This window comes from Biomphalaria glabrata, chromosome 2 (genome assembly GCF_947242115.1).
Source record: "Biomphalaria glabrata chromosome 2, xgBioGlab47.1, whole genome shotgun sequence".
NCBI classification, from domain to species: Eukaryota; Metazoa; Mollusca; class Gastropoda; family Planorbidae; genus Biomphalaria; species Biomphalaria glabrata.
In genome coordinates, this window is record NC_074712.1 from 51121476 (window position 1) to 51145633 (window position 24158).

General features: G+C 33.7%; 1 protein-coding gene across 2 annotated transcripts in view; it reads left to right on the plus strand.

The window, feature by feature from the left end:
* Positions 1-3822: 3822 nt before the first annotated feature.
* The window catches only part of LOC106054759 (zinc finger ZZ-type and EF-hand domain-containing protein 1-like), a 62173-nt gene continuing 41837 nt past the window's right edge, over positions 3823-24158 (plus strand). For both annotated transcript variants that reach the window (XM_056021159.1, XM_056021160.1), the window contains exons 1-28: positions 3823-4037; positions 7721-7757; positions 8297-8378; positions 8787-8868; positions 9248-9319; positions 9694-9903; positions 10780-10903; positions 10991-11096; positions 11588-11647; positions 11843-11989; positions 13567-13619; positions 13940-14018; positions 14236-14370; positions 14722-14841; positions 14950-15056; positions 15578-15658; positions 15842-15973; positions 16144-16229; positions 17478-17533; positions 17691-17861; positions 18697-18739; positions 18937-19050; positions 19390-19491; positions 20628-20731; positions 22021-22141; positions 22863-22989; positions 23760-23830; positions 23975-24082. In XM_056021159.1, the coding sequence (XP_055877134.1) occupies positions 3981-4037; positions 7721-7757; positions 8297-8378; positions 8787-8868; positions 9248-9319; positions 9694-9903; positions 10780-10903; positions 10991-11096; positions 11588-11647; positions 11843-11989; positions 13567-13619; positions 13940-14018; positions 14236-14370; positions 14722-14841; positions 14950-15056; positions 15578-15658; positions 15842-15973; positions 16144-16229; positions 17478-17533; positions 17691-17861; positions 18697-18739; positions 18937-19050; positions 19390-19491; positions 20628-20731; positions 22021-22141; positions 22863-22989; positions 23760-23830; positions 23975-24082 (2787 nt within the window). In that variant the 5' untranslated portion in view covers positions 3823-3980. The remainder of the gene's footprint in view (positions 4038-7720; positions 7758-8296; positions 8379-8786; positions 8869-9247; positions 9320-9693; positions 9904-10779; positions 10904-10990; positions 11097-11587; positions 11648-11842; positions 11990-13566; positions 13620-13939; positions 14019-14235; positions 14371-14721; positions 14842-14949; positions 15057-15577; positions 15659-15841; positions 15974-16143; positions 16230-17477; positions 17534-17690; positions 17862-18696; positions 18740-18936; positions 19051-19389; positions 19492-20627; positions 20732-22020; positions 22142-22862; positions 22990-23759; positions 23831-23974; positions 24083-24158) is intronic.

Here is a 24158-nt window from a genome sequence, read left to right on the forward strand (position 1 = left end):
ACTAAATGTAAATGTGTGTTTGTTTTTCACATCATTTTCTTTAATAAACATTTTGGCTTGTGTATGTGTGTTTATTAAGAGGCACACTTTTATTTTCAAAAAAGTTTTTTCAGAAACTTCTTTAAAATTAAAAACAAAAATCGCGTGAGAGAGGGGAGGGGTGGAGGAAAGAGTATATACAAGGAGTGAAATGTGAGCAGAAGAGAGGGGGCGGGATAGGTGTCACATGTAATGACCATTCCCAAGGAGATGATCGCCAGACGCATGACGCCAACGACCAGTGCTCGGTGCTGGTCTTGTCTTCATTTGTTTAACTCTAACTGCGTCAATGCGAGATGTGTTACCCAAATCAGCCCTACCCAATTTCTCAAAACATATTTTTTCACGTTAGAGTTTGTACTGACCACATTCCGTGTCTTGATCTTTACTATGTGTGGAGTTATTGTCGTCATTTAGCGTAATAGAGCTTTAGATGTTAACATGGTTTTTGTTATATTAAAGTGTGACACTTAGCTAGTTCCGTATATTACACTAATGTCAAATAAAAAAAAATCTTTTGGAAAGAAATCCAAAAATGTCATCCAGTGCGATTAGCAGAACTCACATATAGCATGTCATTACCATTCAGGAATATGACTTATTATAGGCCTATATTCATGAAATAAGCAAAACCTTTATAATTTAAAAAAAAAAAACAATTCGCTGAACGGTGTTAGAATTCATACAATACATACAATATTATGGTAGAGTGAAATAAACATTGTTATAAAAGCTACGTGCTTATTAAATTATCGTCAAATGATATCTCGCGCCAAAACGTCGGCGCCAAAACGTCACGTACCGGGGGGCGACATCGTTCCGACTACAGCTAATGCCCAGGCATTCATCTCATTTACATATATATATATATATCATGGGCTTAGCCAGGATTTTTTTTGGGGGGGTTTTGCCCGCGAAATTTTTATTATATGTATTTATGTGTGTGTGTGTACATAATCTTTATTAGATTCTGACCCTTCATTCTTTCGGAAGACGTTTATTGTGCCCTAGAATAGGTTCTTCCTGGAGTTTGTGGAAAAATTGTGGATTCCCAGCCATTGCTAGCAAGGCAGTCTGGGGGAGCGCTATTTAAAACTATTTCTGGTATTGAAAGCCAACAAAATGCATATTCTAAGGTATCTACAGTGCATGTTGCTGCTATTAAAAAGTTTTATTTCAAAACCTAATCTGCTATTCTTACTGACTTAGACCCTCCCGTGCCGTTCGGCGCATTTGCCGTCTAGCTGTTTCCATACAAATCTGTCACTGGTATTGTCTGAAGCCTCTTCCCACCTGCTCTGAGGACCTCCATGAATGTGTGGCGCCAAGTTGTACTAGGATGTCATCGCAACTCTTATTATACGTAATTCATTTTGTCGGAGAACATGTCCTGCAAACCTCATGGGACGCTCTGTCACAACCTTACTAAAGGGTCGACTCCCAGTTCGGCATAGGATTTCCTTGAATTAGACCCGATCTCTATAACTGACTCTAAAAATCTGTCTTACCATCTTTGTTGAGCCACATTTAGTGTTTTTCAATTTCGGCAGATGACTATTCACTGCCCTTTATTAACGGAGCCCCGCCACTGGTACAAATGTGTAACCTCTCTAGAACACGCTCTTGGAATTAGGTAGTTTGCTTTCTATTTTATATCGAAAAGGGAAGTTTTATCGTCAAAATCATCTGTTGTGGGGTTTTAAACTAAAAGAATCTCTGGAGTTTTTTTTTTAAACAAATTCAAAACCCCATTTAGCTACGCTCATAGAATTTGGTGACTGTAGTTTGCTTTAGAATAATATTGAAGAGGAGGTTTTCAACCTCAAAACTCTCGTGTAGGAGGATTTTAAACTCAAAAACATCTGGAGTGGTTTTAAACTAAAAAATTTGCTTTTTTTTTTTTTTAAATAGAAGTGGTATTTTTTCGCTTCAAACCCCGGTAAAGGGGGGTTTAAATTTAAAACGCCTTTGGTTACTCTCAAAGATTTTTGAGTGTGTAATTTGCATTTTTTTTATATTGAAGGGGTATTTTTTTTACTTCAAACCCCACTGAAAAAAAAAAGGGGGGGGGGTAAATTTAAAACCCGCTGAAGGTGGTTTTAAACTCCAAACTCCTTTTTCTACGCTCATAGCATTTTCAGTGTGTAATTTGCTTTTTTAAATTGAAGAGGGGGTTTTATAATAAATTTCGGAAGGGGTTTTAAACTCAAAACCCCTTTGGCTGCGCTGGGTCAAGTGATGGTTTAGTATTAAAATCTCACTTAAATAAACAAAATCAGTCACGGGGGGGATTTCATTTCCGGGGGGGGGGGGGGTTGAACTTGACAGAATTTAGGTCATTGGTTAATATGCATGACTAAATGCATGACGTATAAGACATAATCATTTTCTTTTTTTGAAGTAACGTCTGTATTATATAAGAGGTCTAGTTCATCCTCCAGGTGCCCTACTTCTCAAGTTGTCCGGACAGGTGGCAGCCAGAACCACCATGGATGACTTTGTTACTGCCTTGGGGCTCAGGTTGGAGGAGGTGGGTTCCCCTGTACCCGCTTTGAAAATCCATTCATTTGGTGTCTGGGCGTTTCCTCACCGGTGGTGAGGAGTCTCCGGAACGGAGGATACCTTCAGGGTGGAAGTGACGTTCCTGGAGGAGGAAAAAATAAAGGTGAACTTCCACTGGGTATCACGTTCTCTAATAAAATAGAGGAGATTTTTCAATCCTTTGCTGAGGAAGGATCCAATATGGAGGCCGTGAGAGTGGGCAATTCGGATAAGAAGGCGCCATGGTGGAAACCAAGAAAAGGTGTCGAGCTGTCTCATTATGTCCAACTCAGGTATGAAAACGACCCAAGGACTTACAAGGTTCTTATCACAACTCCTGGAAGAAGGCAACAACAGGAGTAGCATACCACTGGTCTACCCAATGTCATACGAGGTCTATCCAGAAGGGCAACAGAAAAAATGAACAGCCCCCCCCCCCTCCCAAGAGCACCAGAAGGGGACTTGCACCACGACCTTGAAGGGAGACGGTGCGAGGTAGCAGCACAAGAGAGAGGAATGGCTGGAGAGGGATGGCTGGAGAGGGATGGTTTCGAAATTGTAAAGAGCAAGAAAAAAGATACATCCTTTCTCCCAGAAAATCAGTAGAGAGAATAAACAACATAGAAAGTAAAAGGCCTACACGTAAAAAAAGTATCAGCAACACTTTCGACACGAGCACGTCTCTTCTTTTTGTATCGACGGACGTAGGGTTGTAGTTGTTGATAGTTTCTTGTTCATATTTTCTGATATTCTTTCTGAACCTGCCTTTTTATCTGCATAAGCGGACCACTTCGTGTGCCGATTTTAGGTTGTATTTCCACACAAACTTTGAAACCTTGTTTTTTGTTTGCAAAATTTCTTTACTTGTTATTGAAACAACCCTTGTTGAAGACGGGTGCAGAAATCTAAATGAAAACTTAAATAAACCACCGGCGGGCAACAGATTTGACCCAGATTTGTCTGCATCAAATGTGGAAAAAAGATAATGAGTCGCAACTGGGTTTGCGTGATCACGTAAAATAGATCTACTGCCCACATCTTTAATTTTTTAAATAAAATACAAATGCGTAAATAAGGGAATCCATCCATCCATCCAAGTGGCGCTACAGCCCATGGAGGGCTTTGGCCTGCTTTAACACATCCTTCCATTCATATTTCTCCTGGGCCTTTCGTCTCCTCATGTAAATAAGGGAAGCTACTCTAAAATTAATTATGAAAGAAATAACAGTGCAACATCTTTGTTTCTTCCGGTATAGCAATGGTATCGAAGATTATAGATATCTAGGACATCAATATTTTTCTATCATGTTTTTTCTACAGTAAACAAGAAATGTAGATTTAGATTTATACACCTTTAAATATTTATCTAAAATTAATTGACCCATTACACAGTTAATAAAATGGGGAATTCTCTTAGTGATAGTGAAGATGAGGGAAAAATAGAAACACCACTTGATGTGAGTTGGTTTTCAAGTTTTGTAACTTTGATGATTTTGTTTGTCAAATGTTTTTTTTCTCAGAATAAGACTAAGAATTGTAGAATATTAATTAGATCCAGATCTATATTTCATTTAACTTTGATTTAGAATTTATTTATATTTATTTATATATATAGATCTATATATGGCTATCCTGCCTTCTATTACTTTTTTATCTTATCTTATATAATATAATACATACGTTACTTCAAAAAAGAAGATGATTACGTCCTACGCGTTTTTTAATTAGATCTCCATATAGTGATAGAATATCTTGTGGAAGTCGAACGTGGCCAAACCAGCCAAGGCGTCTGCTGCTGATAACAGAGCGGATGTCCTGGCATCCTGCTCTTTGTAGCACTTCCTTATTGGTTATCTTAATTCTTATCTTGCCATCTTATTTTAAAGATCCGCCTTAGGCATCGGAGGTGGAAGACATTCAGCTTTTTTTCCTGCCATGAGTAGGTTGACCATGTTTCACTTCCGTATAGCAAGGTGCTCAGCACACAGGTCCGGTAGATCAAGGCTTTTTTAGCATTGTTAGTCAGCAATATGTTGTCCCAAACATGGTGGCCATTGCTTTGGATATCCTGTTGTTAATGTCTTTATCCAGTAGAGACTGAGTAGAGTATTGTTGGATATGATGGAGTAAGATAGCAAAAGTGATCCACAATTTCTAGTGGTTGGCCATTAATGGCCACAAGACATTCTGTATGGTGATCTAATAGAAGGCAGGAGAGCCGCTGGTGGCCCACTTTTACGTTATACGGATGGATGCAAACGTGATATGAAGCTCTTCAAAATCGACACTAGCAGCTGGGAAAAAGTAGCACTGGATAGATCCACATGGAGAGAGAGCATAAAGGAAGGGTCTCGGATTGCAGATGCCATACACAACAGAAGCAGAAAGAAGGGTGAAAATGCAACGGCGCCTGGTGATCACATATGCCCAACCTGCGATCACAGCTGTGTATCATGAAATGGCCTCTTTAGTCACACAAGAAGTTGCAAAGGGAAAAGATCGTCTCTCAAGACGTAAAATGCCACAGATATATATGGCTATATAATCTATTTGTTGAAGCAGACACAAAATAAATCTATATAGATCTCTAAATTAAATTTTCAACTGCATGTATTACTCTTTTTTAAAATTCCCATTCCATGGAATGGACTTTCTTCTTATTTCCAAGATGAAGATTGTAGATCTATTGATCTATGTTTGTTTTGTTACACCTTTAACCCCCCCCCCCCCCCCCATTACCAAAAGACACTTATAATTCTTAACACGACTCTCTACCTCCTCTTACTGCCTGTTTGATAGGCTGTCACTACACATTTAATGTATACCTTACTCTCCCCAACTCCAGCTCACCTGGCATGATCACCTGCAGTGGGCATGGTCTCTGGCTTCAGATTAGCAGCCCGCACTTTTTTCTTTCATTCATAAATAGATATCTCAATCTAGGTCATGTTTACCCATGGAACAAATCATAGATTGAATTAAATAATCTCAAAAATATTTCTTATTATGGTATTGCCCTGTTTGGCTAATAAGAATGATTTAAATTCATTATTATTTGCAGAACACCTCCTTTTTTAATTCTGTTAACACAGCTAACAGTATAAGTCTGATTGGAATGTCATTGCATGGATGAATGAATGCTGCCCATCAGTATATGATTAAACAGGCTCATAATCTAGTCCTCATCGATTATATTGGTGTGAGTTTCCTGGGGAGGTAAAAATAATAGCCTTATATACATGCTTACTGAGGATCTTAAAAACTGTCTTCTGCTTTTGGAGAAATGGAAAAAAAATACAGGAACTTATCCAAATTTAGAAATATCCATTGCCAAAATGTAGATTTTTGATCCAAACATAAAAACAAATGAATTACAAACAAAGAAAGTGATATGTTCAGTGAAATAATTTTTGGACGAGATGTTCAGATTATAAGAGCTTACTATAGATCTAGTAGATTCTAGATCCATAATGAAATGAACATATGCCTATAAAAATGTTTCATTACCAGTCATGGTGACTTGTATAAATAAATATGTTGTTTGCAAATAATTATAAATGAAGCTTTCATTGTTTCAATGTCACAACTCTTTTCATTAATAAGCCTTGAACTGGTTCATTTGCTTAAGAAATTCTTTAATAATATCAGATGCAGGTTTGAGTACAAAACTTCTTCAAGGGCTTGAAAAATATTTTTTTTGCCCATAGTGGGATTTCTCTAAATTTGGCAATAAGTAAAATATATATTTAAGACAATTGCAAACATTCATCTTCTCTTTTTGAAGTCAATGCAAAGTTTTTGTCCATTGTAGGTTTTTTATCAACTTTATAATTGATTGTTCAAAAGTATTTCCCATATATTTAATCCATTTTATTAGAGTGGCATGGTCTCAAATGATCCTTCAACTATTTCTAAGGTGGTTTCATAATGTCATTACATAAAACTTAGTTACATAAAAGGCTCATAGGCTATATAAGTTCACAAATGAAAGAAGCCAAATTAAAAAAAATTATACTACTGACTACATTTTGTATTTAGATTCAGCCATTTAAATATTAGTTACCTGCAGAGTAAAATAAAGAGCAGCTTCTATTTAAATGAAGTATAAAAATGTAAAATAATTTTTCATTTGAATAATAGAATTACAACTTAAAGGGTTACCTATAAAAAGGTATAACTAATTCATGTTTGTATGAAAAAACTGTTAATTACAAATTAAAATGATCACTTTCTTAAATGAGATCCACTCTCGTTGACTCCCATTTACATCTCATAGACCCACAATTTTTTATTCTCTTTTGTAGACCAATTGGAAGTTGTTTTAGACCCCTGGGGTCTAACCCTAACCACTTTGGAATCACTGATTTATTAGTATTCACAGCTTTTAGCTTCAATATATTGGATATTCAGATTATGTAGAAACACATTAAAAATGATACTTAAAACTAGATCTAGAGATCTAGATAGAACTCACTAAAAATACAAATCTTTTGAATTTAAAAAAAATATGTGTCTTTTCTGTCACATCCCTCTCGCTTGCTTTCAACTTTCACACTATAATTTATTAACTTGAACTATGACCTCATCATCATAATTTCATCAGAATCTATTCAGCCTACACAACCAAACTATCCGTCCACTTTTAATCATGGTTACATCAGAAACATACACTCCATATCACCCCTGACTTAAGTACACCATATCAATACTCAGAGATTCCAACCAAGCACTTCAGACTAATTTTAAATAACTTAATGACACCAAAAGTTTACACAATTTGATGTATATTTATTAAAATATTTTAAATACCTTGAAATAGGATTCTTTTTCTGGATTCAGATAATCTATAAACAGTGCAATTGATAGCAAGTTACTATATAATCTTTAATGCACAATATGTATAGATACAATGAACAATGATACTAAACATCATGGACATTTATGATTCACTGCCTATTTTTGTTCAAACCTTTTCTTTTCTTAATTCTACAGACTAGTATATTATGGTTATAGACCGATTGATTCAATATGGTCCATATTGCTCCCTAGCTTTAAAAAAAAAAATTAAAAAAATTTGCAGATTACTTAAAAAAAAATACTTTTTCTGACTATAATTGTTAGAATTCATTTTTGTTTCTAGGCAGATGATGATCTCTCAGATGGGGATGATGCAAGTGGTTAGTAACATTTTTTTTTTCTTATTTACTAGTAGATTAATGATATTCAGTGGAATTTGGAAAGGTTCTAAAGGTCATCAGAGATTTGAAGATTTAATACAAACAAATTAAATTTCATTTTTGTTTTCAGAGGCTAACCCTGTAACTCCTCTTGCTTTGTTGTTTTTTTTAAAGCAGAATTATACACAGAGTTAAATGAAACGCTAATTACTATTAGATATAGTAAATTATGCAAATAAAGTAAAGTTTCCTTGTGAAGCTTAATGATTCAAAGTGTCTGTTAATTTAACTCTTTTGAGTGTAGCTAATAATTTTTGAAGGTGATGTCTGGCTAATGAAATAGTGTTTACAACTTCTTACTTGGAGATTCTGAGTAAACTCTGGAACTAAAAGTTTAGAAAATGATTCACATAGTTTATGAGAAAAAAATATTGATCTTTTTTTTCTATCATTAAAAAAAAACACAAAACAAACTTGTTGTTGTGAATGTCATTGTGATAGCTCAAGGTATAATGTTTATTTTTTTTTACAATGTTTAGAAAATGAGTCTAAGCCTACCTATGATTTATGTCATCTCTTCTCTGACAACGCCACACTCAGGGCTGCAGCTACCAAAGTCAAGTAAGTCTTACATATTTAATAGTTCTCTTTTGTTTTTAAGTATTTAGTGTCACCCATAGGAAAAGCTGTTTTTTTTTTTTTTTTTGATGTTGTCTGTTTGTCCCTGTGTCATATTTAGATCCAATGCCACCATTGGGTGCATCATTCTAAAAATAGGTGCAATGGCTACTTTTTCATTGTCTTGTTTCTAGTCACACGCTATTGTTTTTTGTTAACCAGGCACTACCAGTGGGTGCTTGTATGGGGCTACTTGTTTAGTTTACATTCAAATAAATATAATTGTTGACTTTCAAGTGAGCTGATTACAACAAACAGTGGGTAGGGAACAGAGAAATGTGAAACTGTCACGATGGAATATGCTGGGGATGAGAGAGTGCTTCAAATTTCATCTTTTTTTCTTGTTCCTAGGGAAAAGATTCCAGAAAATGTTATATTACAGCATAACTCAAGTATGATGCAGTGGTTGGAAGGAAGATTGGAGCGAATGGAGGTATGTAAACACTCAGAGATATCTTTACATCTTTGTTTTAAGGAGTGCACATACTTTGTAAAGTTTTGTTTAGATTGCTTTTGAAACCTAATGCTTCAAAATACTATCTATGACTAGAGCTGATAGGAAATCAGGACTTTCCTCTATGAAAGTTATTCATGTAGGTTTGTTAACTTTTTCAATTTGGTCTTGATTTAAGATTAACTATTTTTAAACATTCACTTACACAAGAGGAAAGTGTTTTTAGACATATCCATAGCATTATCTTTATTATTATTTTTTTTCTTTTTCTTCTAAAATGGAAATTGTATTTCGATGTAAATATCTAGGAATCCCTTGTATGTGTTTTAATTAGTTACAAAAAGTCTTTTATTTATAGGATAGTGTAACTCTTGCACAGTTTTGTGATATGTTGATGAACCAAGGGGTGGAGCGGAGTGAAGCTATCAAAGTAAGTCATAACCCAACACAAAGCTATTTATTAAGATATTTACTACAGTGCTGTGTTTAAGTAATAACATTTAGAGATTCAGGTTGCACTTTATTTCCTATTTGACCAGATGTCTCTCCACTGTTACAAGCTTCCACTGTTTAATTATCCACAACTTAAGCTTACAGTTTAAATGATGAATAAATTGTTGCACTAGAAATTACTAAATGAAAACTATCCATTTTGTTTGCATAAAATTTTTTATGAATGGTTTGCAGTTTCAAAAAAGTTTTCCATCTAGATAAATGTTTCCCAAACTTTTTCATTAAATTAAAGTCCAGATAAATAAATGATAAATAAATTGTTAACTTTTTGTTGTTATTGTTTTTTTTCAGGCCTTTCTTCAGTTTGACTGTGATGGGAGTGGAGTGGCGGATGTTCAGACCATGATTGAAGCTTTGGGTCAGTATTCTAGTCGCAGTGCTCTTGGGGAGCTTGGAAAGTCCATCCGTATTCTTCAGTCATGTTCTCTCACTCCTGGCTTTGTTGATGTCTACGCAGGCAGCACGCACCCTGTGGAGAAACATGGTGCTAGGATACTAAAGGTTGTTTATCAAATAAGTCAACCATTGAACTCATTACTACTGAACTTTCTTTTGTGATAACATTGATTTGGTTCTAAACAAGAATCATTAAAAAATCTTTTTAACCCTTTAGCCACTAAGCAGTTTTCAGATACTTTCTACTCAATCCCTGTGAGAAGGGATATAACTCCATATCAAAAAAATAAATTTTTGTCAAAATTTACAGAAAAAAACTAATAAAACTCATACAACTTCTTTTTATAATAGAGAAAAATAGACCTAGAGATTAGCTTCATGTTTCAGTCATAAATAGGTCTACAGAGATCAAAAACATTAAAATATCATGTCAGATTTAGTTGCATTCCAATGTCCAGTTTGACTAGCTCTAACATAATCAATACTGTATCTAGCATCGATTTGTTCTTCACTTTCACTACAAATGGCTCTAATTATTTATCCCAAACATTATTTCCTTATTCTACAGCTGAAACATTAATATTCACATTAAAATCATTTTCTATTAAAACCTAAACATTAGTTAAAATATGTTTCATTTTTGTAGGCTAGCAAAAAAAACAAAACAACTTCAATAGATCATAAAAAATCCATTCCAACATGCTGCAGATACCAAATTAACACCTAAAAATAGCTTCACTATCACGTTCATAGGTCACAGTTTGTAAAGGTATAAATAATTATTTAAAAACTAGCATTGGGTGCTGAAACTAAACAACACAAAATTGGTGACTCCCAGTGACTCTAGTTGTCTACCAATAGTGGTGATTTCTGGCGACTATGGTTGTGAAATGGTTAAAGTATCCGGAAATAAGTTAACTGTTAATGACATATAATTTATTCTTAGTCTTTGAATAAACAGAATGCATTGTATTATTTCAGTATCTTCTACGCAACAGAGCAGAGAGTTCCTCTCTTCCTTTTGTTTATCTGAACAGTTTTAATAATGTGTTCACCATGAGAGCCTCAGTATTGAAGCACATGTTTAATACCAGCAAAGAGGAGGGTAAGTTTGACTTTCTAAGTCTCACATTTTCTAGCATTTGATCCAATCTGTGTTAACATTCAAAACTTGTCTAACTTTTTTTTGCAGTCAAAGATTTTGAAGTAGACAATGATGTGAATGAACTAGAGAAGAAAACTATTTACAATTGTTATAGTACTATTGAAGTGTCATCCAACCCGTCAGAAGCCCACCTGTATGTACCTTGAAGTTGTATTTTATGAAAATTAATAAATTGGTTCTTAATATCTTTGCTTTAGCTACATTAATGAACTTGTCAGACAATTAATATGGTTTAAAGTTCAGTAGGAATATTTCTAAATTTCTTTTTTTTTTTACTGGTGCTTCTCTTGCTTAGCTATTTTTTATTATTTTTTTTTATTTTAATTCACTACCAAAATTTCTTTGAAGTATCCCACATCATTCTATTAAGCGCCATCAGGGTTATGCATATCAGCTTGAGAAACACTGGTCTAAAGAGATACATTACAAATTAATTAATTATTTGTTTTTCCCTCATGAAAATAGAAAGAAATATTTTCTTTTATAAAAGCTCTTAAGAACTTATATTATGTTTCACACTTCTATGTCAAAGAAAAAGTTGTTAAATTTGACACTAGCAACAACATTTGTGTGATACTAGTCTCTAATTGACATTTGTTGTTCTTCTTTATATCCATTACTCAGGTTAAGAAATACGAGTACATTTTGGCAATCTGATGGTGCTGCTAGATCACATTGGATAAGGTAACTATGCATGTACAAACATTGTAAGTTAGTCTGTTGACAGATAGTTGGTAAGCTTATGACCCTGCCTCATTGTTTGAAGTTTGTTGGGTTACCAAATTAGGACATTTCTTTAGATCTCATAAACGTCTTCTTCAAGGTTGTAACTTTGAACTAAAATGCTGAATGAAACTTTTGTTTGCTCTGTCTTGCCAGGCTTCACATCAAAAACAACATCATTCTGAAGCACTTGTCCATTGGAGTTGTCTCTACTGACCAAAGTTACATGCCGGAACTGGTCACTGTGTCAGTTGGACAGTCATCTAGCAGACTTAGGGAGATCAAAGAACTCAAGATAGAAAAGTCAGTCAGCATCATAGTACTCATTTGTCATTTGACTCTACTATTCTTTTGTTTTATTTGTTTTCTTATATATAAATATACAGTGCTTTTTTTTTGTGACCGTACGCACTGGTATATATATATATATATATATATATATATATATATATATATATTAGGGTTGCACCTGATGGTACTATTTGATATTCGACTGGAGTTGGATAGTAAAATATATCTGGCTGGAGTTGGACCTGAATACCTATATGTCTTGTAATAAAGTTGTGTTACTGAACATTGTGTAAAACTTCTAAATAACATATCTATATTCATATAATTTTTGTCTTTTTGATTTAATTTACCGTGTGTTAAACTCTAATACTGATTGAGGAATTAAAGTATAATTGCATTTATTAACAAAAGGGTGTCTGTGTATGTATGACACCACCAACTATAAAGGGAGTGTGTGTGTGGGATGGTCAGTGTAGAACATGTAAATGTATATTTAACTAACATAAGTGTCTCAAAGGTAAATAGTACAATCTAGGTGATATAGTGGGTAGATGTATGTGTTCTGGTATTACTGACCATCAATGGGCATCATGCTTTTAATTTAAAGGCCACGGACTGAATCTGGTCCTCGTGTCTAGGGTTTGATACTGATAATTTGATCTGAAGTGCAGGTCAATATTTAGTGGTTTAGATTATATATATTATATATATATATATATATATATATATATATATATATATATATATATATATATATATATATATATATATATATATATATATATATATATATATATATATATATATATATACATACACATATATATATTGTTATAAACCTGGTGGTGGCACAGATGGGGGTGGTGTGTGTGTGTAGTCAGCCAACGCCAATCGCCCCAGGCCAGCGCTAGACGAGCAGTCGAGCGTGACGAGTTACGCCAGTCAGCCGAGACGAGTTTCAACATGACGGTTTGGGAAGGATCGGCGTCGTGAACACGGCTCAGGAGCATCACAAGATTTGTAGTCATCTGACCACACAGAAACGTTGAGCGGCGTTCTGTCCGGTTCGAGAAGGCCAGCAGGGACCCTATATAAAGAGCGAAGGTATCAGAGACCAGTGAGTGACATCTTCCCGATCTACAGTTCGTTACAACGGCTCAGTACAAGTCCGAGACGAGACAGAGAGACCAGTGCAAGAGTTGATACGGCGGAAAGATATTTGTACAGTCTTGTGTTACGTGCTGCCAATTGTACAGTATTGGCTGTTATTTATTGACATTAAACTATTACGTTATTTGAAGCCCAGAGTTGTCAAGTTCTTTAAGTTGGTGGTGTCATGTGGTGCAGTTTGCAGCGAGCCTGGATAGTGAGATTCGTAACAATATATATATATATAGTGAAAAATGGCTGGATATTTGACGGTAGTCGGAGCTACTATCTGATGGATCCCAAATATATATTATTTTATTTAATTTATACAATTCAAATAAATATTATCCATGAGATTTTATTTTTGTTTTTAATTAGTCTCCCTCTTAATAAAAAAAATGATTATTATCATTAAACAATTATTTTTCTTACTATTGCAGCCATGTTTCTGGCCGTGTTTTGCTTTTAAAAAATATGAAAGCTCATTATGCATGTAAGTTATTGTTGTGCTCCTCTTTTCCCAATCTATTTAGTAACAAAGTCTTCAATAGAGATCATTTATTTCAATACTTATCAAAGTTCTTTAAAAGTAGTCACAATATTGGTAAGCTAATGGTTCAAGTAATATTTTAGGCAGGCTGTAGTGTCTATAAAAGTGTTTGTTCATGATATGATCATTTAAAAAAAAGAAAATGTGAAAATAATGTGGAAACTAATTAGATCACATATAAATTGCCTGATAATAGAGGTTTGGCTATTGGTTTTTATTAAGTCAATTGTTATGTAGTTTAAAAAATCCATTTATTCATAAAGATGTTCAGATCAACATCAAGCGTTGTCATGGTGATGGCTGTGATACAAGGATACATGGTGTGAAAGCTGTAGGTTTCAAGTAAGAATGAAGACTATTGCTTTCATTACAACAAAATATGCACATTTTGATTTTGAATAAACAAATGTCAGACCATAATAAATTCAGTACAATGTCCTTTAACAGTCATTGAATTGTGTTCAATTTAAATGATTAGCAACATCTCAAATTGAACTTTAAATGTAAAATTTTGTGATTTAATGATATAGTGTAAAACTATTTGAATTTCACTTTCCAGAATTGTACGAGAGCAGGGTGTGACCTCAGTGATGGATGCTTCAGCTCTGTGGTACCTGCAGATATTAACTTCAACAGTGTCCTTCAGTTTACCCCAGGCCCCAGGGTTGAGACCCCATCTCTTGAATCACACAAGGTCAAGATTTTTAACATTTATAATCAAAGCATTTTTTTTTCCTAACTGGAGATGATAAATCAATAGTCTGTTTGGGAAGCTTATGTGCTCTATGATATCTGCCATTTACTCATTCTTTATATCTAGCAATATTTTTGAGTTCATAGTGAGACCTTTTCATTTCTTTGATGTTGCCCTTTGCACTTTCTTCTTCCTTTTCCTCAATCTATATCCAGTGTAAAAGGACTTCCAGTTCTAAAAAAATAAAATGGTTTTTAATTTCACATTATTAAATCACACATAGTTAAATATATAATTATTGTAAAATCAAAAACTTTATACAAATAAATTTGATGTTTGACTTTATCTTAGGAGAGCCTTGGAATCTATGCCTCCCCTTATGCTCAGTGTGTCCAGTACAGAAAAACCTTCATTTCTAAGCCGTAGTGTTCTGCAAGAGATTGAATCTTTTGCAGAACATTTAGCTAGCAAGTAAGTAAAAACAAAACAAAAAACACAACAAAACTATCTTTTTTTAATTGTACTTTCCATTATCTTATTGTTTTAAATAACTGTTGATATTGAATTTCTTCATTTTAGTGATGGCCAGGAGGAGATTACAAATGAAGGCTTACAGGTTATTTTAGCATTTAACCTGGCAAGAGGCAGCATATCTGGTCTAATTAAATTTCTCAATAAAATTGTTGGTGAGAATATTTCACTTTATTTACTTAGTAATAATAGTAATAATAATTATAGGTTATTACTGTCAGAATAAGGGGCAAGGCAAACAACTGTTTCACCTAAAATAGTATTCTCCTAGACTACCCACATTGGAGAATGCAAACCTCTGCTGCCTTGGGGCTATACCCAAACACGGAAAAGGCTTTGGGAGTTAACCCTAAGGAAAATATCAGGAGCTGTTGACCCTTAGGCAGCTTGCAGTACACAGTGCTACACCCTGGCAGAACTTGTGACACTGCTGACCCTAAACTGTTTTGTCATTCTTTTGGACACATCAGCTGCATGGAGATGGGGAAACTGTTTTGTGGGTGACGTCATTCTGAGCATAGCTAATGCTCAGGTTTTCGTCTCATTTCTATGACATGATCCATAGTTACTTTGTGCAATTGAAGGAGGCCTTAAAACATATATTTATGTATACTAATCATGTTGTCAAAATACATATAATTTAAAATATATAAGCTTGTATCATTTTATGTTTCAGAAATGGCAAATTTAAGGTTAGCATGTGCTGAGCTCCTGGCCAAGTCCATAAATGCTAGAAATAACAGTTTAGAAAAGTTAGGTCTGTTGTGATTATTGACATTTTGATCAATTCATAAAAAAATTCTACTAAAATAATAACACACAAAAATATATTTAAAAAATGAATATGATTTTTAATATTATGTAAAAAAACAAAAAAAAAAAAAATCGATATTTGAACAAATTGTAAATATGTTTGTTGTGCATCTTTTGTCGCTGCTAGGTTTACATGTACCAGTGACATTCTTGGCTTCTGATGGTGGTCCAGGGATGTCAAATGTCGGTCCAGAATCTGTGATAGAACCCCCCACTTCTAGCAACACAAATAGAAGTTTATCAACAAGTGTTAACAGGAGTAAGTATAAAGTCACTTTATTGAGCACTTACAATCTTAAAATAAAAAAACGACCTGGCCTAAATGGTGCTGATGTGCCAAAAATCCAATCCTACAATCTTATATTTCTTTATAAAAACGTTTCTGGTTGCTCATTATTTTGTTTTTTGTTTACATCTTTTGATTCTCAGTTTATTTTACTGATGAAGGGAAAACAAAATGTACCATGCTATTTAAATCAGAGGAGAATGTTCAGCTGACCAAAATAAGAATTCAGGTTGGTTGTTTGTTTCTATTCTAAAACTAAAAGTAGTTTGTAGATGTAAGTGGATCGGATATCATATTTATGTCAGACAGATTAATTGACAAGATTTTTGGATCTCATTGTCACAAGAGCTACACTGGTTTAGTGTATCATTGTTATGTATGTGCTCATGTAGGTGATTTCCATTGTAATGACTCAATAGTAAGATGCTTAGAAGTTGGGTTTAACTGGGGATTTCCTTCGTGACATGATGCTACATAGAAAACTTAGAACAGAAATAGATTAGAGACAGACTAAGGGATGAGAGAGACCTCTTGTAGTAACGCTTAGGAATGGACATGTTTTCTCTAGCTAACGACGTACACTGTGCCCTTAATGCTTGAAAAAAATGTTATATTTCTAAAAGGCCGGATTTACTTATTTTTATATGTGTTCTGTTGTGTAAGAGGATATATTTAACTCTTTGAATCCGTATGGCGCTCCCATTGTTGATTTTACCCAGCCATAAAGCTCTTATCAATGCTGGAAATGTCGGTGTTTTAATTATTTTTTTTCCCTCCTGCATATGTTTTTGATTGCTTCAAACATTATCTTGAATATTGTGCAAGTACTCTATCTATTAGTCTATAGTAACTACTATTGCTTTACTCCTCCTGTAGAGCAGTCCAATGGGCACATCCTCTCCACAATTTTACCCACCTTTTTCACACTCTTGGGCTTTTCACTTCAAATCCTTGGCTGCCATAGCAATATAAAGCCTTATATAAAGCTTTTATTTGACCTGTTGTAGTGCCTAAATATAAAATACATTTCCTCTCTATATGCTAATATTTCTTAGTTTTGTCAGTTTTGTCTAGTCCTTAAGGATTAAATATCTTTTCTTTGACTCCCTCAATATAATAGACATCATTTTGCAATATTATTTTCCTTTTGCAAGACAAACTAAAACCTAACATTGCCTAACACCATATTAAAAAAAAAAAATGAAAACAGCAAATTTCAATGTTCAATTTAAAAAAATTTGGAGTGAAATAAAAAACAAATTCCAAGTATGTGAATTGACCTTAGTTGGCAGATTAGTGTTAGACATCAAAAGTTCTTAGTTATTCTAAGGACAAGAGAGCTTTCAACTCATGCACACACAAAAGTGTTACAAAAAAGCATGATACTAATGTATGTGTGAGGTCCTAAATGCTCTCCAAACACATTGACTTCTCTTCTTCTTTATACAATCCAATCATTTTATTTCAATGTTCTCAGGTATCGTCTGGGATTAAAGGACCCAAGCATGGACTTATTTTTGTGTACAATCCAGAGTAAGTTCAACAACTGTCTTGATTGCATAGTGATAATTCTGCAGAACTTCTTCAATGATTTGTTTAAGCCTACTAGACTCCCATAATGTTACTTATATAATGTTACATAAACCTAATGTAATTTTAAACTAACATATTCTTTCTCTCTCAAACATAGAAGTATTCCAGAACTCAATTCCAAATCTAGTCCTACTGAGCACATTGACTATTTCAGTAAATACGATTTCTGGCATGAAAAGGAGTTTGAGTTTAGTATTTCTTTTAGAAACTCAGGACTAGGAGGCAACCCTGATAACCCGGTGTCTTATTTCCATTTAGACAATGACTGGTAAGTAGGATGCAGAATAATACAAATAATTAGATTTCTAGGCAGCTGTTAAGAAACATCTCAAAGCATTTTTATAAACAGATTAACAAGAGTAACTTTCCCTTAAAGAAAGAAAGTGTAGTTCTTTTGTGTTCCAGTGATTTTTGTCCATGTTAATCACATTTCACTCAGAACTGCTCTGAAAGGAATATGAAAGTACTTTGCAGGAAACTAAAATCTAATTAATCTAATAACATTACTTTGCAGGAAACTAAAATCTAATTTAACTAATGACATTACTTTGCAGGAAACTAAAATCTAATTGAACTAATGACATTACTTTGCAGGAAACTAAAATCTAGTTGAACTAATGACAGTACTTTGCAGGAAACTAAAATCTAATTGAACTTATGACAGTACTTTGCAGGAAACTAAAATCTAATTGAACTAATGACATTACTTTGCAGGAAACTAAAATCTAATTGAACTAATGACAGTACTTTGCAGGAAACTAAAATCTAATTGAACTATTTTTATTTCTCTAATAATGAGTCTAAAATTTCTTTTTTAACTTAAAGAAAACTGCACCCTATTTGTAACTCACAGTTTCCATAACATCTTGACCATCAATCTCAGATAGAAGTGCTAACATAGTGAAAAAAATGGACTTGAATGAAAGAGTAAATGAATTTAAGTCATAAACACATTTAAATAACACAATTAAGTCATAAACACATTTAAGTCATAAACACATTAAGTCATAAACACATGTAAAAGATGGAAGAGGTCTTTGGTTTGAAATGCTCATGTGAACAAATAGTTGATAGTCTAATGATTATTGTTGCTTTTGTTGCAGTGATGAAATAGATGTACCAGTACAGTGGAATGCTGTGGGCAAGGTGACATTTTCTTTTATTGTAATCAAAATTCTTTATAAGCATTCAGCTGTACAAGATACAAAGAATGAAATAAAAAAGAACTAAAAAATATTTCATGAAGTTTTTGTTATTCTTTGTTTTCTTTAATTAAGCATTCTTGAGGTGTGAGTTTGAAATTGTTTGATTTATTTGTATTCAATAACCTATTTCTTCTCCAGTTTATTTTAGTTAAATTTCTTGAACCAAGACATGAGTCGGCCACTAGACTTGGCATTTCTACAATCAAATTTTTTGGTCTCACAAAGTCACTAGTTATTGATTATACTGATCAGGTAAGCATTTTATCCAGGATTTAGAAATAAACTTAATATGTATTCAGTTCCAGGATTTAATACAATGTAAATTTATTTCTATATTCATCTTATACTACAACCTGTTTTCTTTAATGCTCTCTACTTGACTTACCCATCTTGCCTCATCTGATCATCTGTTCACCTGAACATTCACCTCTTCTCTTGTACTTTTCATACTTATGACAATAATAAAGAATCTAAAGATGCTATTATTTCCAGTCATTATTTAACTTGTGACACAAATCTTTAATGTTATTTAAACATTTGAAATTAGTCTTATTGCAGTCATTGCAGTTTTTTTTTTGTTTGTTTATTCAGAAGCCTCTGGCTATACCTGATCCATCCAAAAAACAAAGCTGTGATCTTCCTGAAATAGTGAGCATAGTCTCAACCTTTGTGACGGACATAGCAGTCGAACAGGTTTGTTTCCGTCTCTAAATATATTCCATTTACTTTCTGTTGCCTCGATTTTGTGAGTCACTTTGATAAGTACAACTCTCCTATTATCCATGTGTAATAATCACATTCTTTCAGAAACAAAAGTAAATTTGCTAGAGTGGTCTCTCTTTCTTACTTGTAGACACTTTACATAAACAAATTGAGATTTTCCATTTTTTTCTCCACAATAGGAAATAGCTGCGGAAACATGTATATACTAAACTAAAGTAAAATTCTGTAAGGAAATGTTATTTGAGCTTTTTTTACATGAAGACTAGATATAAAACTGAAGAATTCAAAGTATTGACCAGTTGGAGGGGCTAATTGTATGTGTGGGAATTGTTAGAATGTTGGTGTAGCAGAAAACTAGACTTCATATATATTGGTCAGACACTAAGTCTCTTGTCTTTCATGACACATGCTGGCTGCCTGGTTGTGCGCTATGTGTGCTGGACTGTCATTCAGACTTCTCGATGGTCCCTGGTTCATACCCTGCCTGCTGCCATCCTTCGTCGTCCTGGACTAGGAAGTAAATTAGCTTTAACTCTGAAGGAACATCCTAAACATGTAAAACAAACACATTTCAATGCAAATTAATTGTTTTACATTAAATCCTATGAAAGTTCTGATGGAATGTGCGGTTGATGATTACCAAGCTCTGGTAACTTTAAAAAAATAATACAAGTTTTTGGTCATTGATCATGGAATAGAAATGAAACTGGCTTGAACCTATTGCCCTATAACAAAAACTTTTTAAAGTTTTTTATTGACTGGGAGGATTCTGTAATTAAACATAAGATCTAAAGGTTTAATATTTGAATTGTGCTATGTGCTGTGGTTTGCAGAGGGTACTTATTTTGATTCTAGCTTTTTTTAAATGTGTACTTGGAACTGTATAAGGAGAGTGCAAGTGGCTAACACTTTCATTAACTCTTTGCCATCCAAACAGCTAAACTTAATATTCTCTACTTCATGAACCACAAGAGAAATTTCATGGACCACATTAAGAGACATTTACTTAAAAGTTTTAAATTCTCCACTTTAGTGATCACTAGTTCTTAAAAGAATTTGACATACATCAGAGTTGATTCCATTTGTCATTCATTTCTTGTGTCCAGGTGAAAAAAAAAGGTCGAGTAGCCAAACCTCAGTTTGAATTTCTTGATTTGAGTGACTTGGACGTCACAGAATTATGGCTTGTACACTTGGCCTGTGAGAAAAGGTAAACAACATTTCAGTAGATAGTAGCTGTTAATTTAGGTTTGTATCTAAACTTACTTTGAGAAACAGAACATTATTGATATTGTTGGATTTATAGATGTATTGATTGATTTATAGATTTTGCTTATAGTTTTAAACTTGAATTAATATATCTTATTATGGAGTTTATTGATTTATATAAATTGTAGCATTAAAGCTTTCTTCAAGGCTCAAGCTTTGCATTTTTTTATGTGGCGATAATAAACAGTTCAAAACTCTTGTCTCCACCTTTTCCATCTCGCAAACAGATTACTGTCTCGTAACAATGGTCTAGTAGGATTGAATAACTGAATAATGCCATTATTCAAGTAGATTTCATGTCTAGATCTAGAAAAAATATGACACCGAATTAATGATAACCTGATACAAAATAATTATTTATCTCTAAAATACACTTTCAGCTATTTAAAAACCAGTATTTGACACCAGTGCTTTATACAGTAGCACATCAGATCTAGATCAGCCACTGCTTAGATCAGTGCTTTAAATACAAGATACTTTTAATACCAGTGCTTTAAACTCTAGTCACTTCTGACAGCATGTTCTGTTACTACATAGAAATAAATTATTTTAAACAATTAAACATAAGAATTAAATAACAGAGACGTCATGTTGTTACAAGTAGACATTGAAAGCCTTCATTTTTTTCACATCCTTTCAAGTACTTTTCGCAAAAACATCCACAACAAATAATGATGTAATATAAACATATTAACATAGTGTATAAATTCATATATATCTTATTCTTTAGTTGATTTATTTATTGTTAGATTTTATAAATAGATATTTTTAAATGGTCACATCATTGTCTCCAAGTCAAAACTTCCCCTATTTACAAAACAAATAACTCATTCCTTACGGTGGCATAACACTTATTTAAAATTGTAAACATTTGAGGATATATTAATATAAAACGTAATGTACAAAACAAATTTTGTTTTCATTTTTTTTCAAAGAAATTTTAATTATTGTATTGTTTGTGTGTGTTTTTCTCAATTGTCTGTCTTAATACAAAGTCTTATCTTGTGTTTGCTAAGGGCCTAAAGGTCGCTAAGAAACCTTTTCCCAGACACCCTCTCCCCCAACTGGTTCACAAATGAAATTAGACCATAGCACTCTGTGCATGCTATAATAATAGAAGTTGCGCTATACAAAAGCAAAATTAAAATACACCTTTGTTTGAGTAAAACTAGTGTATAACTTAGAAATTGGTGATCGAAATTTAAATTAAAGACTGAGTTGATGCTTTAGGATGAAAGAAGAGACTGGTACAGCTAGAGTGGTGGACCAGTGGAAAAGATCTTCTCTCTCCATCTTGCAGCTTATCCATGGACTTATTCCAGTTTTAGCCACAAGCAAGGGGACTTCAGAGGTGAGTCTAGCTACAATAAAATACAATTTTAAACTTTGTTAGATTATTTCACTGAAGGTATATAAAATTATAACAATTTATTTTAGAGAGGAATTATAGGAATACAAAAAAATTCTTAGTAAATTTGTTTTTCTACTTTCATAAATTCTGAACCATGGCTTTTCATTTTTTATGCTGTGTTTTAAGAAAGTGAGATGTTCTTTTTTTTGTTTGCCAGAGAAAACTTGAATGCCTTGACTTGTATGTCAAGTCTTGGTAAAAAAGAACTGTGGATATATGTACACTTAAGCTCTTTTTTGTTTTTGTTCATTGATTCTTGTTTAATTATATTGCCATTGTAGAAGGAAGAAAAAAGTATAGAAAGCTTAGTTAAAAGTAATGAATGTACATGTAGGTCAACAAGCCTATAAAATTCATATTGAAAAAAAAATTGTGTCCAAAAAATTTTGAAGCAAAAAAGATTTACAGCATGTTGCTGAAACAATTTGGTCAGAACCTAGATCTTATCCAGATATTTGTAACTTGTACAAGTTATTCTAGTTTTCATAAATCATTTCTACATTTTCTGAAAAGTGGGATAGATTTAGGTCAGTGATGTTCTGATTCAAATTGAGTTGCTTCAGTTTGACATGCTTATAAAATCTTTTGTTTTATGACTTATTCTAAGAAGGTAAATATTTAAATAAAACGATTGATGAAGATGATGACTGACTGTTCCCAGGCTAGTCGAGATACTTTGTTTCAATGGTTGTGTGGGATGGTCAATACTGAAGCTGCTGTCAAGGATGAACCAGGGAATTTGTACAGAAGTAACAAACTCAAGCTCATCAAGCAGATTATTATTGATGGTGAGTGGATTTCTCTCTTCCCCCCCCCCCCCCCCCCCCCCAACCACCATTAGTCTAGAAAGATTAATTCTGATCCAGTACTTTGATATTTGTCGTGTGGTATGTGTCTGTTGTCTCTATGGGTCCTGGGTTTGAGCCCTGCCCACTGCCATCCCTCTCATCCTGTGTGTGGTTTGGGCTTGAATGTAAGAATGTTGAATTCTAAAGGAACATCTGAAACTTGGTCAACAATTAAACTGTGAAAACTATATAGATTTCCCAATGCTTATCATTGGCTACATAACTACAAACAAATCATAGAGTTAAATGGAATAAAATTTCAGTGGCTTCATTAAGCATTGTGGGTAGAGGTTTTGAGAGGCCTGACAGCACCGGATCATGGGCTGGATTCGGTCCACAGGCAAGTAGGTCACTGGTCTAAAAGTATTTAATTATGCATTGTCTTGTTTTGAGCATAGAGTTGTAAAAGGAAGTTATAGTTTGATGGATGGTGTGAAGTTGAAGGAATGCTACTCTTACCACTTCAGTCTGTACCTTCTTATTGGTTTTATCTTGCTCACTTAAGACCAATACATAGCATTGTAAGAACTGTTGGGTTGTCTGGTATTTGTCATGTTAATTTTTTTTTATCAGGTCTCTGTTTACCCATTCTAAAAAAATTGGTTAAATCTATACTTACTTTACTATTGCATTCAATCAAGCTACGCACAAAGTTATCATTATGTCCTTAGAGTTTTCATGCTGTTAAAGAATTTATTTGTGTATTTCAGGTGCACCACTGTTCTTCCCTGAGAAAAGTAAAAAGAGACTAGAACTGTTTAGACATCTCAAAACTGTCTCGGTAAGCACAGGGTTTGTTGAGATAATTGGAGTAAGTATGAAAGTTTAAATTCAAGATGAATCCGATGGAGGTAATCTCGAAGAGGCAGGAGAAATTTTATGTCGTTTTTGATGGTAATGTAACTTCCTCTGGTTTTTATTTCAGGATCAATCCAGCATGCCTAGTATGTCTCTAGTTTTCCAGTCTCTGTGCCAGTTTTTCAGTTCTGTTGATCCCAAAGGATTATTGGAACTGCCAAGTAATTCTTGTGAGGTGAGTTCTAGTGTATTTTGAAGCGAATCAAAATGTGGATTGTTTATTGAAAACAAAAAATGTTAAAAACTTCACC